Source organism: Lithobates pipiens, unplaced genomic scaffold (genome assembly GCF_037356315.1).
Source record: "Lithobates pipiens isolate NorthernLeopardFrog02 unplaced genomic scaffold, aLitPip1_a1.2 Scaffold_13, whole genome shotgun sequence".
Classification (NCBI taxonomy): Eukaryota; Metazoa; Chordata; class Amphibia; order Anura; family Ranidae; genus Lithobates; species Lithobates pipiens.
Window position 1 is genome coordinate 137833714 of NW_027507718.1, and position 20279 is coordinate 137853992.

Below are 20279 nucleotides of genomic sequence, written 5' to 3' on the forward strand. Positions count from 1 at the left end.
GGTTTAACTGCCTAGTGGTCATTTTCAAAAAGAGGTCAGTAATGGAAGCTATCTGCACAGGTTTCCATAGCTAAGTGTCTTTGATCATTACGTTGGAACCTTAGTCAGAAAATGAAGTCCTGATAGATCACTTCAGGCTGGCCCCTTTTACAGGTAGAGGTATGTAAAACATTAAAAATAGTGTTTAATAATAGTGTTTAAAGAGGGATTCCACCTAAAAAAAAAATATTAAAAGCCAGCGGCTATAAATACTACAGCTGCTGACTTTTAATAAATGGACACTCACCTGTCCCGGGTTCCAGCGATGCCGGCAGCTGAGGCCGATCGATCGCTCGGCTCTCGGCTGCTGCTGCCACCATTCTAGGTGAGGGAATCAGGAAGTGAAGCGAATCGGCTTCACTTCCCGGTTCCCTACTGCTCATGCGCGAGTCGCGCAGCGCAATAGGAATTGTCCGCGCTGTCACTGGGACCCGTGTGTGTCCCAGCAGACAGCGCGGCAGGACAGGAAATGACATAGACTCCCATGGGAGTCTATGCCCGGAAGTGGGTGTAAATACCTGTCTTTGACAGGTATCTCCACCCCCCTCCCCCCTGTAAGGTGCCAATTGTGACACCGGAGGGGGGGAGGGTTCCGATCAGCGGAAGTTCCACTTTAGGGTGGAACCCCGCTTTAATACTGTTTAAAATCCAATAATGCACTGTCTCACTGTGATCTGCACATGCTCAGTTGCTATCTATATTTAGGCACTGTGCCAAAAATCAGAGTTAGTAAATGCCAATCTGCTGACAGCCTAAAGATTTAGATCCCTTTCACACTGCCAGCATTTTTCAGGCGCTACATCGTCTGTATAGCGCCTGAAAAAAGCTGCTCCATTCACTCCAGTGTGAAAGTCCTCAGGCTTTCACACTGCATTGGTGCACTGGCATGGCATCACAAAAAGTCCTGCCGGCAGCTTCTTTCGAGAGGTGAACTCACCGCTCCTCCACCGCTGCTCCCAATTGAAATCAATTGGGCAGCGCTGCGATACCGCTGGATTTAACCCCTTTTCGGCTGCTAGCGGGGGGGTTAAAACCGTTCCCGCTAGCGGCTGAATAGCGCAGCTAAAACTACGGTAAAGCAGTGCTAAAAATAGCACCGCTTTACTGCTGATGCCCCCCCGGCTCGGTTTCAGAGGGGTCTTGCTGCTGCTCAGGGGCTCTGGGCTTCAGAAGAATGGACACCTCTGGCAAGAATAAACAGGAGCAATGCTTGCAGCAATTTAAAGAAACGCGTATTTTAGTAGCATAATTATAAATTAAGAATTTCCTTGCTAAAGAACTTTTTTTTATCAAGTTGTTATGGGTAAATTTCGGCTTTAATAAAGAAAATAAAAACCTTTTGATATCAAAACAACCCTACTGCTTTTTATGCATTGTATATTAGAAAACAACACAGTCAACATTTCTCTTAAACAATTGTCTTTTTATTTAATATAATCAGCACATTTACTGAACAACAGTTACCTAATTTTTCTTCATGCAAGCGACTAAAGCCAACATACCAGTTAATTAATGCTGTCTATAAAAATTGCCTGGCAGCTGCTATGAATTAATGCATTGGATATTCATATTATAGATCTGTGTAAATCAAAAATATTGAATGTGTTTTCTCTCAGGATCTGTTTATCACTGATTTAATCCAAGACATGAATGATGAAACACGAGTGTAAACATCAGGAGTAATAGGACTGCCGCAGCGGAATCCGGAGAAAGAAACCACTCCTTCAACATGATCCTCACAAAAAAGGGGTCCTCCAGAGTCACCCTATAAACATAAACCATACACAGGCATGAATTAGCTACTTGACAGAATTGTACTATGTGTCAGTAAATATCAGCTTCTTACTTACAGAACAGAACCCCTTCACGCGCAGCCCTTGGCTTGCGGTACAGATCATGGTGTCGAAGATGCTCTGTTTCCAAGACACATTACAGGCCGCAAGTGTGATCACATTTACATCTGTTTCCATCAGAACCTTGGGTAAAGTCCCAAAATCTGACACGTATCCCCAGCCAGCAACAGAGCAAGAGGTCCCAGGAAGCACATCTGTGTCAGCACAAGGAAGCTTAATGGTTTTTACATAGGGAGTAATATTGGCCGATGTGTTCAGCTGAAAATAATAAATGGCAAATTTAAAAATATAAAGAAGAAAATATATAAAAGTAGTTTTTAAGACAGTCATCTAAGACTATTCAATGTCACATTTTTGCCATGCTGTTCCACATGAGATTAGGTTCCACACTTCACAGTCATATCTCAGGTGCTGGCTTTGCTTGTTTCCGTCAAACCAATCAATTGTACAAGCAACAAGCATGAAGGCCCCTTGATTCCCCCCCCCCCCCATCCTAAGGAAAGGGAGCCTTGACTGCTGGATGCTTGGCATCTAAGTGGGGCTTCAAACTAACCAGGGAGTCGGTGTGGCTCCATTGGGATTGGCTACGATGGCACGAGGTGACTGGGTGGGCCTGAACTCTAGAAAAATTGCACGCCCCCTCTACTCTCAAGAGAAGTTAAAGTCACGAGAGTTGCCCACCCGGCCGTTGAGTTTCATCACAGCTTTCTTGGCGGTTTCACCTTGCCAGCAATTACTTTATAGGCTATGCCCTTAAGTTTAATTCCAGGGTCAGTTTAATGCCTGTCTCGCACTGATGGTGGAGACAGGCCTCTTAGACTATCCGGGTTTGGTTATGGATGCTTGCAGTATAACCGTGACTGGCATGGTTATTGGTATTATGAAAGTTGTTATACTTGATATGTTCAAAAAAGCTGTGGCCTTGCTCTACTTCCAACTTAAAGTAGTCTACTGTGTCTTTTTTTGGGGGGGGGGGGGGCAAGGTTTTGTGGTTTCAATAAGTGGGGTTAAAATAAGCCTAAGCTTCTCAGCAGTCATGGCACACAATTAAATGTAAAACAACATCCCTCCTTTATTAAAGCACCCAACAGGAACACGTTCTATTCTGACATTTTTCACACTGGGCCCAGCACTTTCTCAAGTGTGAGAAAGTGCTGTGTCTAATACAAAACATGTCAGAATAGAACTTGAAAAAACGATATCTCCCCCGGGGGGAAACAAAAGAGGTTCACCTTCAAAGAAACTAAGGGAGAAAAGCAGATAGCTACTATGGGCTGCAATAATGAAGTATAAATAAATAAATAAAAAAGTAATTTATTTAATCAGCGATAAATACCATGATTACCAAAAAATTCATAAAATACCATACCATAACTAATTCATAGATAGTCCTAAGAAGTGTTTAACCACTTGCCGACCGCCGCACGCCGATGTACGTCATCAGAATGGCACGGGCAGGCATAAGCACATACATGTACGTCCTTTGCCTCCCGCGAGTCGGGGGCCCGATCGGGCCCCCGCCCGGTGCCTGCGGCGGTCGGTTTTCGTTCGGGAGCGATCCCGGACGAGGGGACGGCCATTCATTCATGGCCACCCCCTCGCGATCGCTCCCGACGAATGGAAATCCCCGGTGACATCACTTCCTCTCCTGTAATGTAAACACAGGAGAGGAAGTGATGTATTCTCTCCTCCGTGTCGGTATTTTTCGTTCCGACACGGAGGAGAGCGGATCAGTGAGTTGCACCAACACATCCCACACACAGTAGAACATGCCAGGCACACTCACACCCCCCCTTTACCCCCCGATCACCCCCCCAATTACCCCTGCCCCCCAGTCACAGTGACACCAATGTCATTTTTTTTTTTTTTTTTTTTTTTTTGCATTGGTGTCATTTGTGACTGTAATAACTGTTAGGGCAGTTAGGGTTAGCCCCCTTTAGTTCTAATGTACCCCCCTAACCCCCCCAATAAAGGTTTAACCCCGTGATCACCCCCCGTCGCCAGTGTCACTAAGGCTGGGTTCACATTGCAGCGGTTTATGAGAACGAATGTGATTCGCACCGCACTGCAGTGCAAATCACATCCGATCTCTGTGCGATTCGAGTTCAGCCATTCGCCGCACCCGCCGCACCCGCCACACCCGCCGCACCCGCCGCAAATTCGCACGGGACCCTTTTTTTGGCCCGCAGCAGAATCGGATCGCATGGGTGTTCACACCATGCGATCCGAGTTTGCAGATCGCACTGCGATATGCGAACTGATCTGGGGGTGTCAGTAACATTTCACTGACACTCCCAGCAGTTCGCATAGGGCAGTGTGAACTGCCGCCGGGAGGCATGCGATGCGGGAACCCGCCGCGGATTCGCGGCGTTTCCGCATCGCTCCAGTGTGAACCCAGCCTAATAAGCGATCATTTTTCTGATCGCCGTATTAGTGTCACAGGTGACGCTAGTTAGGCAGGTAGGTATTTAGGTTCGCCGCAGCTTTTTATAGCGCTAGGGACCCCCATATACTACCGCATAAAGCCCCCTGATTGCCCCCTAGTTAACCCTTTCACCAGTGATCACCATATAACTGTTACAGGTGACGCTGGTTGGTTAGTTATTTTTTTATAGTTTCAGGGCACCCGCCATTTATTACCTAATAAAGGTTTAACCCCCTGATCACCTGGCAGGTGTCATTTGTGACTAATAACTGTTAGGGCAGTTAGGGTTAGCCCCCTTTAGTTCTAAGGTACCCCCCTAACCCCCCCAATAAAGGTTTAACCCCGTGATCACCCCCCGTCGCCAGTGTCACTAAGGCTGGGTTCACATTGCAGCGGTTTATGAGAACGGATGTGATTCGCACCGCACTGCAGTGCAAATCACATCCGATCTCTGTGCGATTCGAGTTCAGCTATACAGATAGTATGGCTGAATTCGTGTCGCACCCGCCGCAAACTCGCACGGGACCCTTTTTTTGGTCCGCAGCAGAATCGGATCGCATGGGTGTTCACACCATGCGATCCAAGTTTGCAGATCGCACTGCGATATGCGAACTGATCTGGGGGTGTCATTAACATTTCACTGACACTCCCAGCAGTTCGCATAGGGCAGTGTGAACTGCCGCCGGGAGGCATGCGATGCGGGAACCCGCCGCGCATTCGTGGCGTTCCCGCATCGCTCCAGTGTGAACCCAGCCTAATAAGCGATCGTTTTTCTGATCGCTGTATTAGTGTCACAGGTGACGCTAGTTAGGCAGGTAGGTATTTAGGTTCGCCGCAGCTTTTTATAGCGCCAGGGACCCCCATATACTACCGCATAAAGCCCCCTGATTGCCCCCTAGTTAACCCTTTCACCAGTGATCACCATATAACTGTTACAGGTGACGCTGGTTGGTTAGTTATTTTTTTATAGTTTCAGGGCACCCGCCATTTATTACCTAGTCTCACTAGTGTACCCCTAAATTTAGGGGTGTCTACTTTCTAAAATGGGGTCATTTGGGGGGGGGGGGTTTGTGCCATCTTGGCATTTTATGGCCTTCAAAACTGTAACGCCCTTAGAAAGCCTGAAGGCGGTGCTTGGTTTTTGGGGCCCCGTACGCGGCTAGGCTCCCAAAAAGTCCCACATATGTGGTATCCCCGTACTCAGGAGAAGCAGCAGAATTTATTTTGGGGTGTCATTTCACATATGCCCATGGCATGCGTGAGCAATATATCATTTAGTGACAACTTTGTGAAAAAAAAAAAAAGTTTGTAATTTTCCCGCAACTTGTGGCAAAATATAAAATATTCCATGGACTCAACATGCCTCTCAGCAAATAGCTTGGGGTGTCTACTTTCTAAAATGGGGTCATTTGTGGGGGTTTTGTGCCATCTTGGCATTTTATGGCCTTCAAAACTGTAATAGGTAGTGAGAAGTGAACTCAAAAAATTACGCCCTTAGAAAGCCTGAAGGCGGTGCTTGGTTTTCGGGGCCCCGTACGCGGCTAGGCTCCCAAAAAGTCCCACATATGTGGTATCCCCGTACTCAGGAGAAGCAGCAGAATTTATTTTGGGGTGTCATTTCACATATGCCCATGGCATGCATGAGCAATATATCATTTAGTGACAACTTTGTGAAAAAAAAAAAAAAAAAAAAAAAGTTTGTAATTTTCCCGCAACTTGTGGCAAAATATAAAATATTCCATGGACTCAACATGCCTCTCAGCAAATAGCTTGGGGTGTCTACTTTCTAAAATGGGGTCATTTGTGGGGGTTTTGTGCCATCTTGGCATTTTATGGCCTTCAAAACTGTAATAGGTAGTGAGGCGTGAAATCAAAAATTGACGCCCTTAGAAAGCCTGAAGGCGGTGCTTGGTTTTCGGGGCCCTGTACGCGGCTAGGCTCCCAAAAAGTCCCACATATGTGGTATCCCCGTACTCAGGAGAAGCAGCAGAATTTATTTTGGGGTGTCATTTCACATACGCCCATAGCATGTGTGAGCAATATATCATTTAGTGACAACTTTGTGTAAAAAAAAAAAAAAAATTTTTTTTTTGTCATTATTCAATCGCTTGAGGCAAAAAAATAAAATATTCAATGGGCTCAACATGCCTCTTATCAATTTCCTTAGGGGGTCTACTTTCCAAAATGGGGTCATTTGGGGGGGTTTTGTACTGCCCTGTCATTTTAGCACCTCAAGAAATGAGATAGGCAGTCGTAAACTAAAAGCTGCGTAAATTCCAGAAAACGTACCTTAGTTGTAGATGTGACAACTTTTGCGCAAACCAATAAATATACAATTATTGACTTTTTTTTTACCAAAGACATGTGGCTGAATACATTTTGGCCTAAATGTATGACTAAAATTGAGTTTATTGGATTTTTCTAATAACAAAAAGTAGAAAATATCATTTTTTTTCAAAATTTGCGGTCTTTTTACGTTTATATCGCAAAAAATAAAAATCGCAGAGGCAATCAAATACCATCAAAAGAAAGCTCTATTTGTGGGAAGAAAAGGACGCAAATTTTGTTTGGGTACAACATTGCATGACCGCGCAATTACCAGTTAAAGCAGCGCAGTGCCAAAGTGTAAAAAGACCTCTGGTCATTTACCAGCAAAATGGTCCGGTCTGAAAGTGGTTAATATACCCAAATACCTTCATGCCACCTATGTGATTATTAAAAAAATTGTTTCCATGTACCTACAACCACAAAAAAATATATAAAAAACGACACATTCATAACAATAGACCAACATAAAACACAAACGGAGGTACCTCACACACCAACCATGTCCAGAGATTGCAAATCGGACAATAGTCACTTATGTATAGTCGGAATATAAATAATTCAAATTAATTGGAATCTCTGCACATGGATTTCCCGGGAATAGTGGAAGTCCGGACTTAGAGCATCCCTTGCAGAATAGAACTTGACTCTCTCAATGTGTGGCATTCCTATTGTTGGTGCAATTAAACATATAACACTATTATATCTAAGGTTTTATATTAAGAGTACAAATCAACTACATTTTATTGATTCCAACTACTTTCTCCTGAACTGGAAAAAAAGGTCCAAAAGCAGTTCTCATCATCTTCATGTTCCAGCGCCACACTTCAAATCCTCCTCAGGCCTAGGAACCAATTCATCATCCATGTTGAATGAAACAAATTCATTGGGGGTTCAGGTTGTCAAGGACATATCCGCTGGGTTACATCATTAAGTGAGCCCAGTTTACAGGGAAATGCTATAGACAACAGACAACACATCAATTAAATGGCACTGTCCTCTGCATCATTGAGGAGCACACATTGCAATGGAATAAGACCTGGGACACCAAGCCATTAGAGTGAAAACAGCTGAGGCTGTTACAAGTGGCAATTTGCAAAATTGACCATCACATTTTTAATTGCTGCATGGTTGAAAGAAGAGAGCTTACCTTTAGCAACTGAAGGTCATTCTGTAAGGTGTTTGGGTTATATCCTGGGTGCTGGAATGATTCTTGGACAGGTGATACCTGAACACAGTCATCTGGTTGATTCAGGTTATGAGCTCCGAGAACTACCCGTACCATGTCCACAGGTCTGTAACATAAAAAGTGTTTTGCCTCTATTTCTTGTTATTGCTGCTGTAACATGATATGAATGGTAAATTCAAGACTATAATGTTTTCGAGCTTCAAATATTAAAATATGTTTTAATTTAAAGTGCATCTAAAGGCAGATTTTTTTTGACAGGGTAGAGAATAGTCAACCCAGCCCCAAGGTTTTTGTTGTCAGTTTGTGCCCCATTGTGGAAATTTTTCCTGACAAGAATCTCTCCAAAGTGAGACAGTTGTCATCAGAACATATATTTCAATTGGAAGATGTTCCTGTTCTAGTGGCAACTGTTAAAATTTATATTCAGATTTTTCCCGCTGAAATGGTCACCAGGACCAATAGAGAGGGAGAATTTTCCAAGGACAAGGTCAAATAAATTTGACTTTTATACTGTATACTTTAACATGGAAAGATCTAGATCTAGAAAAGGTCTGGGAAATGTGGGCACTGTCCTGTTTCACGCTGCAATTTCTGAGTTTCAGATGCGTTTCTACATGTGCATTTTTGATGGGTTGCAGTGCATTTTTGATGCGTTACAGTACATTTTCCCCCTCGTTTTGTTCTTCATCTCAATTGAAGACGTGCATTCTGATGCCTTTTAAATGCATTTTGTGGTGTTCCATACAGAAAAAAATTTAACATGTTCTACTTTTGTGCACTGCACTGAAACGCACTGCACTGGTGTGAACTAGAGCCCTTGAAATCCATGTTAAACACTGTCAATGTGTTTTTAATGCAGAATAAAAATGCCCTGGATTGTGTGAAAGAAGCCCTGAAAAAAGGCAATGAAATGGGCAGCTGGTGATCAGAAAGGCTGCTTTTACACTGAGGCCCTTTGCAGGCGTTAAAGTGCTAAGAATAGCACCTGCAAAGCACCCTGAAACAGACATGTGTCTCCAGTGTGAAAGCCTGAGGGCTTTCACACTGGAGCTGTGCGCTTGCAGGGTGGTCAAAAAAGTCCTGCAAGCTGCATCTTTGGAGCACTGTAGGAGTGGTGTATTTACCACTCCTAAAGCGCCCCTTCCCATTGAAAGCGGCGCTTTGTGGTTTTAACTCTTTTTCTGCTGCTAGTGGGGGTAAAAGCTGCCCCACTAGGGGCCGCATAGCGCCACTAAAACGATGGTAAAGCATCGCTAAATATAGCGGCTCTTTAGCACCAGTGCCCGCAACGCCCCAATAAACAATTAAAACTTTTTTTTGTTTGCTTTGTTAGTGAATATTTTCACACACATATATATTAACATATATTTACATGTCACATTTCAAAAGTGCAAAATTAAAAAACAAAATCAATTTATTTAATTTGTAAATGACTTTTCAATGCTTTGTACCATTTGTACCATTGCTGACAGCTGACGTGTAAACGAAACAGTTGCATTAGGTATCGGTAATTGGTATCATTAGTAAGACCTCATCTGGAATACGCAGTTGAGTTTTGTACACCAGTTCTCAAAACTATAGGTTCAGTGGCTGCGTTTGATGGCACAGTGGCTGCGTTTGATGACACAGTGGCTGTCTTTGATGGGCACAGTAGGAGCATTTAATGGGCACAGTGGTGGCAATTTATGGGTACAGTGACTGCGTTTGATGGTTCCCGGGACTCTCCAGTGGTGTCCGTAACTCCGAGACTGAGGGGTGTCACGACAGGCACATCAGCAGGTAACTTCTACAGGACATGTCAGATGCTGGAAGTCGATGGGCGGGGCCAAATAGCTCGCGCTGGAGCATGCATGCTCCTTCGACAGCTGACAAAACTCTTGAAGCACATCATATTCCAATGCCTGATCACCACTGTCATAATGTGGGTGCATTTTAAAGAAAATTAAAGCTGTTGTTTACAAAGTTACTAAGCTTAGAGCGAAGCTGCTCTTTCTCCCCTTCTTCTAGGTGTGTTTAAAACCCACGTACTTTCTCCATGGAGTTTAAATGTTCTAAAAAAAGTTTTGTGGGCTTCTTCTGTAGTCAAATCAGTGTAGAGCCAGGGCTGGTGCTACCACTAGGCAAACTAGGCAGCCGCCTAGGGTGCATTGCTGCCTAGGGAACCCGGGCCCTGGTGTTCCTACTCTCTTCTCTTCTGCAGCAAGCAACTAATTCTCAGCAGGCAGCCGCAACTCCTTTCGCACATAGTGTCAGAGGCACAGCAGGGGTGGAGGACTGTGTCTGTGTCCCGACTCCTTCATGAATGGAAGCAAGACAACATTCATTGATGAGCACTGGTGAGGCTGCCTTGATGGGCGCTGGTGAGGCTGCCTTGATGGGCGCTGGTGAGGCTGCCTTGATGGGTGCTGGTGAGGCTGCATTTGATGGGCGCTGGTGAGGCTGAATTTGATGGGCGCTAGTGAGGCTGCATTTGATGGGCGCTAGTGAGGCTGCATTTGATGGGCGCTGGTGAGGCTGCATTTGATGGTCACTGGTGAGGCTGCATTTGATGGGCACTGGTGGGCTGCATTTGTTGGGCACTTTATAAAAAGGTGGGGTATACATGGGCAGGGCAAAGGGGGGAGTCAGGGGTGGAACTGGGGGGCGGCAAAATTAAGTTTCGCCTAGGGTGTCAAAAATCCTTGCACCAGCCCTGTGTAGAGACATTAGATTCTAAATTCCTTTAGGGAATAGAAACAAATGTGCGTTAAAGGCTAACTTCACCTTTTAGACCATGTTACATGTTACATCCATATTTAGGGTGTAAAACGTGACATGGTGTAAAGCTTGTCTACCACATCAGCTATGATTCCTTGATCCAATAATCAATGAAATGCACGGAGAGTATAGTTTGTGATTGCTTAACCACTTCAATACCGGGCCATAGTCATATGACGGCCACAGATGGGATCTCCCATCCTGGGTGGACGTCATATGACGGCCTCTGTATTTCGCTGCTCCTGCGGGCTCCCGGGGGCCCGCAGCGCGGCGATCGCGGATGAGGTGTGTCCCTCGGACACAGCCCATCCCCAATCTGTGTGGTTTCCATCCACACCCCCCGATACATGTGACCGGCCGTGTCCTATCACAGCCGGTCACATGTACTGTGCCGTTACAGCGCTCGTGCACGCGCCTAGGACGTGTGCAGAGCGGTGATCGGGGATGCGGCTTGTCACCCTGACACAGCCCAACCATGATCGCAGTAAAGAGCCAATGAAATTGGCTCTTTACCACGTGACCGGCTGTGTCCAATCACAGCCGGTCACAGAATGTAAACAAGATATTACCGGGTTCTCCTCCTCACACACTGATCGTGTGTGAGGAGGAGATTGCGGTAACATCTCGTTACCGCCAAGTGAACACAAATCACACACTGATTACCCCCCCCAATAAAGAGGACCTGTCACCACCCATCAAAGTACCTGTCATCACCCATCACAGCCCATCTGAGTACCCGAGTACCTGTCCCAGCCCATCTGAGTACCCGAGTACCTGTCAGCCCATCTGAGTACCCGAGTACCTGAGTACCTGTCCCAGCCCATCTGAGTACCCAAGTACCTGTCCCAGCCCATCTGAGTACCCGAGTACCTGTCCCAGCACATCTGAGTACCCGAGTACCTGTCACAGCCCATCTGAGTACCAGAGTACCTGAGTACCTGTCACAACCCATCTGAGTACCCGAGTACCTGTCATAGTCCATCTGAGTACCCGAGTACCCAAGTACCTGTCACAGCCCATCTGAGTACCCGAGTACCTGAGTGCCTGTCACAGCCTACCCGAGTACCTGTCACAGCCCATCTGAGTACCTGAGTACCTGTCATAGTTCATCTGAGTACCGGAATGCCTGTCACCAGCCCGGAGTACCCAAGTACCTGTCACCAGCCTGTCGGAGTACCCGAGTATCCGTCACCAGCCCGTCAAAGTAACGGAGTACCTGTCACCAGCCTGTCGGAGTACCCGAGTACCTGTCACCAGCCTGTGGGAGTACCCGAGTACCTGTCACCAGCCCGTTGGAGTACCCGATTACCTGCCACCAGCCCGTCGGAGTACCCGAGTACCTGTCACCAGCCCGTCGGAGTACCCGAGTACCTGTCACCAGCCCGTCGGAGTACCCGAGTACCTGTCACCAGCCCGTCAGAGTACCTGAGTACCTATTTACAGCCCATGCCTCATAGAATACACATTGGGGGGTTTGTTTTCCAAAATGGGGTCATTTTGAGGGTAATTCCATTGTCCTGGTGCTCCAGGACCTTCAAAAGTGTGATAAGTAGGAACAAAATGAGATGTGTCATTTATGCTCCTAGAACGCCTGAAGGTACCACTTCCATGTTGGACCTCTGTATATGGTCAGGCTGTGTAAAAGTCTCACACATGTGGTATTTCCATACTCAGGAGGAGTAGCAGAATGTGTTTTGGGGTGTAATGTTTGCTATATACATGCTATGTGTTAGAAATATCTTATAAATGGACAACTTTGTGTAAAAAAAAAAAAAAGATTTTGATTTTCTTTTTTTATTCAGCGTTTTCTGAAGACTTGTGTAAAAAAATCAGTCGGAGTACCCGAGTACCTATTTGCAGCCCATGCCTCATAGAATACACATTGGGGGGTTTGCTTTCCAAAATGGGATCATTTCATGGGTAATTCCATTGTCCTGGTGCTCCAGGGCCTTCACAAATGTAATAGGTCGTTAGGTGTTCTAGGAGCATAAATGACACCTCTAATTTCCTGACGGCGCTCCCTGCATGTTGGGCCTCTGTATGTGGACACGCTGTGTAAAAGTCACACACATGTGGTATCGCCATACTCAGGATGAGTAGCAGAATGTATTTTGGGGTGTAATTTTTGCTATGTACATGCTTTGAGTTAGAAATATCTTATAAACTGACCACTTTGTGTAAAAAAAAAAAAAAATGTTTTCATTTTCTTTCCACGTTTTTCGAAGACTTGTGGAAAAAAATTAACTGTTCAAAAGACTCATTGTGCCTCATAGAATATATGTTGGGGTGTCTGCTTTCCAAAATGGGGTCATTTTGTGGGTAATTCTTCTGTCCTGGTGCTCCAGGGCCTTCACAAATGTAATAGGTAGTTAGGAAATTAGAGGTGTCATTTAAGCTCCTAGAACCCCTTACGATGCTCCCTGCATGTTGGGCCTCTCTGTGTGGCCAGCCTGTGTAAAAGTCCCACACATGTGGTATCGCCATACTCGGGAAGAGTTGCAAAATGTATTTTGGGGTGTAATTAGAAGTATGCATATGCTGTGTATGAGAAATAACTTGTTATTATGACAATTTTGTAAGAAAAAAAAAAAACATTCTTCTTTTTCTCAAGGATTGTGGGAAAAAATTACAACTTCAAAAAACTCACCATGCCTGTTACTAAATACATTGGACTGTCTACTTTTCAAAAAGGGGTCATTTGGGGGATATTTGTACTTTCCTGACATTTCAGAGCCTCAAGAAATGAGATAGGCCGTCAGTACATCAGGTGTGATCAGATGTGATCAATTTTCAATGATTTGCACCATAGCTTGTAGACTCTATAACTTTCAAAGGGACTAAATAATATCCACTAATTTGGTTTATTTTTACCAAAGAGATGTAGCCGTATAAATTTTGGCCCAAATTTATGAACAAAAATGACTTATTTGCAAAATTTTATCATAGAAACTAAAAAAAAGTGTTTTTTTCTTCAAAATTTTCGCTCTTTTTTCACTTCAGTCGCAAAAAATAAAAAACCCAGTGGTGATTAAATACCACCAAAAGAAAGCTATATTTGTTTAAAAAAAATGATAAAAATTTTGTTTGGGTACAGTGTTGCATGACTGAGTAACTGGCATTCAAAATGTGAGAGAGCTGAAAGCTAAAAATTGGTCTGGTAAGGAAGGTGTATAAATGTCCTGTATTGAAGTGGTTAATAAAAGTTCAGAACATGGTTAGGCCAATGCGTTTTAGGGTAAAAGACTCCCCCTTCTTCAGGGCTGCTACTGTTTGTAGATGGTGAGCAGAGAAAATCCCATATGGTGGGTTTGTGATATCAGAATCAGAGTTGCTTAATGATTGCTGTGTTTGCCCTGAAGAAAGGGGAGTCTTTTCCCCCTAAAGCCCCGTACACACTATCAGATTGTCTGCTGAGTTTTTCCTTCAGATTTACCAAAACCATATAATATGAGGTCAAACCTTAGGAGTTTCAATGTGTATGCAATCAGGCAGGCCCTTCTACTACATGGTTTTGGTAAATCTGAAGGAAAAACTCAGCAGACAATCTGATAGTGTGTACGGGGCTTAAATGCGTTGGCCTAACCATGTACTGTAATACTCTGTCCATTTCATTGATTACTGGTCTCTCCCTCCTCTTCTACCCCCTCTATTCATATGGGAAGCAAGCTTTAAGGCCGTAACCCATAGTCAGCAGCCCACACCCTCAAAAAAAGGGCCCACCATCTTCTTCAAACTGTAGTGGGGCAGCAATCATTGGAGGAGAACTCTTCCACCTTACCACTACCATCACCCAACCATCGACTCATGATCAACTGAGTCAGTCCAGCGTGATCTCCAACAATACAGATTGTAGTTCTTAAAGGGATACAAGTGCGGTTATTAGAGGCATACCCCAATTTTAAGTACACAATGGGGTTTATTTACTAAGCTGGAAAGTACAAAATCAGGCTCACTTCTGCATAGAAACCAATGAGCTTCCAGATTTTATTACCAAAGCTTAATTGAACAAGCTGGGGTTAGAAGCTCATGTAGAAGTGAGCCTGATTTTGTACTTTCCAGCTTTAGTAAACAAGCCCCATTGTGTACTTAAAAGTGGAGTATGCCTGTACAGCACATTTACACTTTCTACAGTTCTCTAACTGAAAGTCTGTACCGTGGTATAAACTGGAATCAGAGCTGTCTTAAAGAGGAAGTAAACCCTGATGAGTTTACTTCCTCTTTCATTCCCTGCAAAGGCAAAGCATAATGGACTACTATGCATCGCATAGTAGTCCATTATGTGTCACTTACCTGACACAGGAGCCAGCGATGTCACCGCTGTCCTCTGTAGTCCGGCGCATCCATGTTGTCGGTGGGGTCTCGCAGCTCCGCCGCTGTCATTCGGCGAAGCCGCAATCACGTCACTCCCGCGCATGGGCACGGGAGCCGACATGCGCGGCAGCTCCGTTCTTGGAAATGCCGTGCTCAGTGCGCCTGCGCGCCGCTGTCTACGGCGCATGCGCCGTAGACAGCGGTGCCTGTCTTCGGGCAAATATCTCCTAAACCGTATAGGTTTAGGAGATATTTCTTGGACCTACAGGTAAGCCTTAATCTAGGCTTACCTGTAGGTCAAAGTGTGTTGTAAGGGTTTACAACCACTTTAATGCATGGGCACCTCCATGATCTTTTCGGAAGTATCTCTGCAATAAGAGTCAGGATTGGTGCAGTTCAGGTAATATATTTAGTGAGCCCTATGTAAATGCTATCTGGTAAGCGTGCATTCTCACTGATGATTCACGTTTTTTGGCTTGGTGAAGGTGGATCGCACGGCTGATTGGCACTCCCTTAAAGAGATATCCCTTTCATTACAAAGACTTTGTTTGGACTTTTTTTCATTGGTTGTGGGTTTACTGGTTCACTTTTTTATGTATATAATTTTTTCATTTATTTATTAATCTGTCACTTGGGCTTTTATTTACTTTAATTTATTTATAATCAATTAATCACTGTATTTATTTATTGAATATATTTAATTGTAATTTTATCACTATATTTATTATAACTATATTTATTTTTGAGTATTCATTACTTATTCACGTATAAGTACATAATTTTGATTGTATATACATTTTTCTAGATGTATTGTGGTTTAATAATTTGCATTACATCATACTTGCCAACTGTCCTGGATTTTCCACGACATTCATGCTTTTTACTAAGCTTTCCCTGGCTGACCGTGTTCTAGGCAGCATCCCGGAATAAGCCTGTCACTGGGCTAGATCTGCAATCAGAATGACATCTTCCTCCACTACTTTACACATTGAAACTTTGCAGGGGAAACTGTATTGTGCCCTCCTAACTCCACCTCGTACTGTGCCCTTTTTGTTGATTAGTCTTTGATTTATGGCATGTTTTCTTACTGTTTAAAATCGATTTAATTGAAAGTATTATTAAATATGTGTTTTATTATATTATATTTATATTTTCATTTTTGAGAATCAGTGCATAAATTAACTTAAACTTTGCCCAGGGGTGCGTTATGCTATTAAGATGGTCCTGCCAGAGCTGGATGAAGCTTTGTAGGAGCCTGGCTTTGCACCCACTGATCATGGTTGCAATGGATTGCAGGCTCCTATGCAAGAAGCAATAAATGTCCTTTTTGCTAAAAATATACGTGCACTAGGTGGACTTAGCTTTTAATGTGTTTATCTCACTGGGGTCAATTTACTAATGGAGTAAAGGCTGTTCACGTAACATGTTAAAATTTACTGTTTACCGAATTTGGTGAATATGTGTTCACTCTGAATACTCAATCATAGGTGAGTGAAAGGTTGAGGTGAACACAACATCCCCTTATTCTAAAAACACAGAGAACAATCACTTTGATTAGCAAACAGTCACTATTCCTTTAATAGATCAGCCTCAGCCAATCACTGCATAATACTTCAGCATCCAAAAAAAAAAAAGCCCAGGTCACTTACATGTCTTCCATGCAGTGTGCTGCAGTTAGAACCCATTTGGGATCGATGAGGGCTCCTCCACAGAAGCTTTCGCTCTTCATCTGTAGAGACACCATGTATGGCCTGGAATGTGCTTTGGCCTCTCGTCCCCCTACAATTCTATATGCTTCTGTTTTAACATAATAATAATACAGTTAAATATATTTATAAAGTATAACAACATGTACAATGTGCTTTTCTTCCATTGGGCCCTCATAACCTAAAATAAGATATTTTTTGATGTTGAAATCTTTATATCACTCCATTTTGTTACGGGTTTAATAGGTAGACAGCTGAATAGATCATTAGTAATCAAAACAGATGGAAGTGTAATTTATTATCTGATCAATATATTTTTTTCAATTTCAGGCAAGGTCTCAAAGGAGTGCAACAAGGATTTCTACTGCGTGTAAATAGTGATTGAAACTGCTACAGACCCAATGCAACACAAACACTTGGAAAACCACACATATATGTTGGTTCCTCTCCTGAAAAATCTTAAAAGTTTATGTCTTTTTTGTTCACTATAATATCCCCGCCCCTTTTACATGGACGGTACGGTCAGGTTGGCCTGTCGGTTTTTAGGTGCACCTAATTGGAAACTCCATGTAAATCTATGGGGAGGTAGATATAAATGTACATGCATTCATTTACATTTGACTACAAATGGCGGATCACAGATAGTCTAATGTAAACAGATGCATGTCCGTTGACATCCAGCCATTCATAGATCCAACATAAGTGGTTTTAAAAGAAGTAAAAAGTAAAAAACAGAACAGGCATGGCTGTCACAAAAGTGACACACATCTGGTTCTGCAAATGACGCCCCTGTGAAAGGGAGCTTAAATTATAGGTTTTGTTTTTCTGAACAAAATACTGCAGGCCATATTCACTCTATATAGGGAATGTGCTGTAGAACTGATAATGCTGTCCATAGTATAACTCTTTGACGGACATGTACCAAGCAAATTAGCAGCAAAACAAAGCTACCTCTCAATAAGCAAAGTGTATGCGGCAGTTTCTATGTGCATTTGAGATAGGCAATTAACTGAGACAGTTTTGCACAGTTCTGCAACAGGTTTATTCCTGGAGATGAGACTTTCACTTGGAATTTAAAAAGAATTCAGGCAAAATGAAACCGTATCTGAGCACCACAAACTGTAAATGCTATTTCATTTATTTTTAATACTCAAAGCAAACTCATCCATCCATATCTATATCTATCCATATCAAGCATAGGTTTTATTTTGCTGAGAAATCACTTTGAAAAACACCCCCTAGATTTTCTAGCTGTGGTTATCATGACTAAGGGCAAATGATTCATGTAGTATTTATTTCCTGGAATCCCTCTGCCTATAACTGAGACATGTAGGCAGGAGGGTGTGCTTAGCTGAGAAAACACCTCCTTTCCTCCTTCAGAATAAAAATTAAATGACCATGAAGACTCTTGGGATGCAAGACATAATTTTGGGCTAGGCCAGGAAGCAACTGAAGAAATGTAAAAAAAGTTTAACAAAAGTAAATATAATATAACCTCCTATCCATTAATAAATGCTTGCAGTATAAGGATTAAACATAGTTACATAGTTAGTGAGAGAGTTTAGTTCTGCCTTAAAGTGGTTATAACACCTTACATATATTCAGTGACGTGGCTGGCCTTAGGTGATACACAGAGAAACAAACCCTCCTACATATATTGTACCTGTTTATCTGCAGTCTTCTCTTCTCTACATCTGTTTAAATTGCAGAATTTATAAAGCTTGTCTGAGCTGTCAGAAAACAGGGGGTGGAGAGCTGAAATTACACTCTGCAGAGCTCAGTGGTGAGGATAGGTCTGAGTTCTGATTGGAGGGAAGGGACCCCCCCCCCCCCTTCTCTTTGCACAAGAACAGAGCTGAGGCTATCAATCATCTGGAGATTCCTCCCCTGTCACCTCTTTTCTCTTGGTGTCAGGAAAACTTGTCAGAAATGACTCATGCAGATAGCAGGGGAAAAACAGCAGACAAAAATGATGCTTAGTGCTCTTAACTGAGACAAGTACACACTATATAAGGATATGCTTTGTTCATATTTAATGTCTGAGATTTACAAACACTTTAGGTAATGGTTGGTAGAAGGTTTTATTCTGTCCCTGTTCTAATTTAGAGCAGCTGGGGGAAGAGCTGCTAAAGGAGGAATTTATGAATGAAGCTACTAAATTATAAGGAATCTGTCTCAAAATCTCTCTCACGGCTCCTGTTTCACATTGATTGTATATGTGGCAAAATTGATATATGCCCCTCTTTGACTTTCAGCTGCCATTTTCTGCACATGCTGCCTATAATATTTCCCATGGGTGTTTCTTGCAATGTTATTGAACAGCATTCATGTAGCCTGTAGCTTATTCGGAGCATCTTCATTGCTGCCAAGTACTGGTTGACCTTATGTAAAACAATGATATTTTTTCTTCTTCAGAGAGCCAATAATTCTAGAGATGGTTAATCTATAAAAGAGGTTCCCACCCTGGGGTGCAAGGTGGAACTTCAGGGGGTGCGACAGAGAGTGGCTTATGTCCCTTAGTGATCAGTCATCTATCATCACTCAGCCATCTACCAGTGTGCTTTATGGTAGTAGCTGGTTATGTTGTGCTGTAGATATTAGTCTCATTGTTTAATTAAAAGGAGAGAATAACAGAACATATACACAAAGTAAATAATTGATTGGCAGAGTATTTATTTTTAAAAATCATTATATAACACAACATCTGACATAAATATTGTATATTGTTTCACTCAAAAATTCATAAATGTATATTGCTTCACTCATACAATTTGATGATTTTTTTATGCTGTTGGAGACCTTAAGATTTTAGAAGAAGGGATCATGAACCAATATCACTACAATTTGGAATGTATTATTTGTTCACCTGCAGTATTGTATGTGGTTCAAAAATTCTAAATTCGACTTCTTAATCCTCAAATTTGATATTACATTTGAAGGCGGTACAAACATTAGTCAAACCTTTTCTAGGGGTGTGGGGTATAGAAAAGGTTGAGAACCATTGATTTACATGATCAGATCTTTATATTCAGTGAAGCACATGAAACATTTTGAAGGAAAATACGTTTAGTTCAGAGATCAGATATTATTCCCTTCACATGTAAAACAAGTTCATTGTACCTATTAAGCTTAAACTATGAAACACAGCTAAATATCCAATATATTATGCCTTAAGCTCAATTTACAAAAACTTAGTTTATATAAGAAGTATGTATTACCTGAGAAGTTCAGAAGGCATAATGTTGTGGCCAGCAGCATCAAATATTTCATGGCTTGATAGTAAATGTACGACTCGCCAGAAACAAGAATAACGATCAGCTTTTAAAGGAAACTTGGCAATGTTCGTTAGGGAATTTCACCAGACCCTGGTGATGTAAGGATGGTGGCTTTTTGTGTATGCATGGAAATATATGGAGAGGAAGTATATTGTAACTGTAACCACTGAGTTATTCAGAAATTTGTTAAGATTATTGTTCATTTGAAGTCTTGGGTAATTCATCATTCCTTTTCCCTTATGTACCTGTGCCACTTTCTCACTCAAATAAACCTACAAATATTTTCTATAAAATTGTCATCTTTTTTTAAGGATCAAAACACCATGCAGGTTTGTGGTAGTTTAGCCTGTATATAGCAAGCCACAGAAGAGATATACTTATTTTTTGGAGAAGCGATTA

The 20279-nt window shown here is 42.7% G+C and overlaps 1 protein-coding gene across 1 annotated transcript; it reads right to left on the minus strand.

Moving 5' to 3' along the window:
* Positions 1–1441: 1441 nt before the first annotated feature.
* PRSS57 (serine protease 57) lies at positions 1442–19975 on the minus strand. The gene is made up of 5 exons (XM_077475632.1): positions 19824–19975; positions 16549–16696; positions 7793–7937; positions 1890–2150; positions 1442–1804 (listed from the first exon to the last, which is right to left on the minus strand). The coding sequence occupies exons 1-5, from the start codon at positions 19873–19875 to the stop codon at positions 1652–1654; spliced, it is 759 nt and encodes a 252-aa protein (XP_077331758.1). The 5' UTR covers positions 19876–19975; the 3' UTR covers positions 1442–1651.
* Positions 19976–20279: the final 304 nt, after the last annotated feature.

What these genes read in the sequence shown, in the direction of transcription:
- PRSS57 (XM_077475632.1), bottom strand. Translation starts at nt 19,875, where the DNA reads ATGAAATATTTGATGCTGCTGGCCACAACATTATGCCTTCTGAACTTC. An exon ending in ATGACCTTCAGTTGCTAAAG is followed by an intron (nt 2,151 to 7,792) that starts GTAAGCTCTCTT and finishes TATTATTTTCAG; the next exon opens with CTGAACACATCGGCCAATAT. An exon ending in GCGTGAAGGGGTTCTGTTCT is followed by an intron (nt 1,805 to 1,889) that starts GTAAGTAAGAAG and finishes TTATGTTTATAG; the next exon opens with GGTGACTCTGGAGGACCCCT.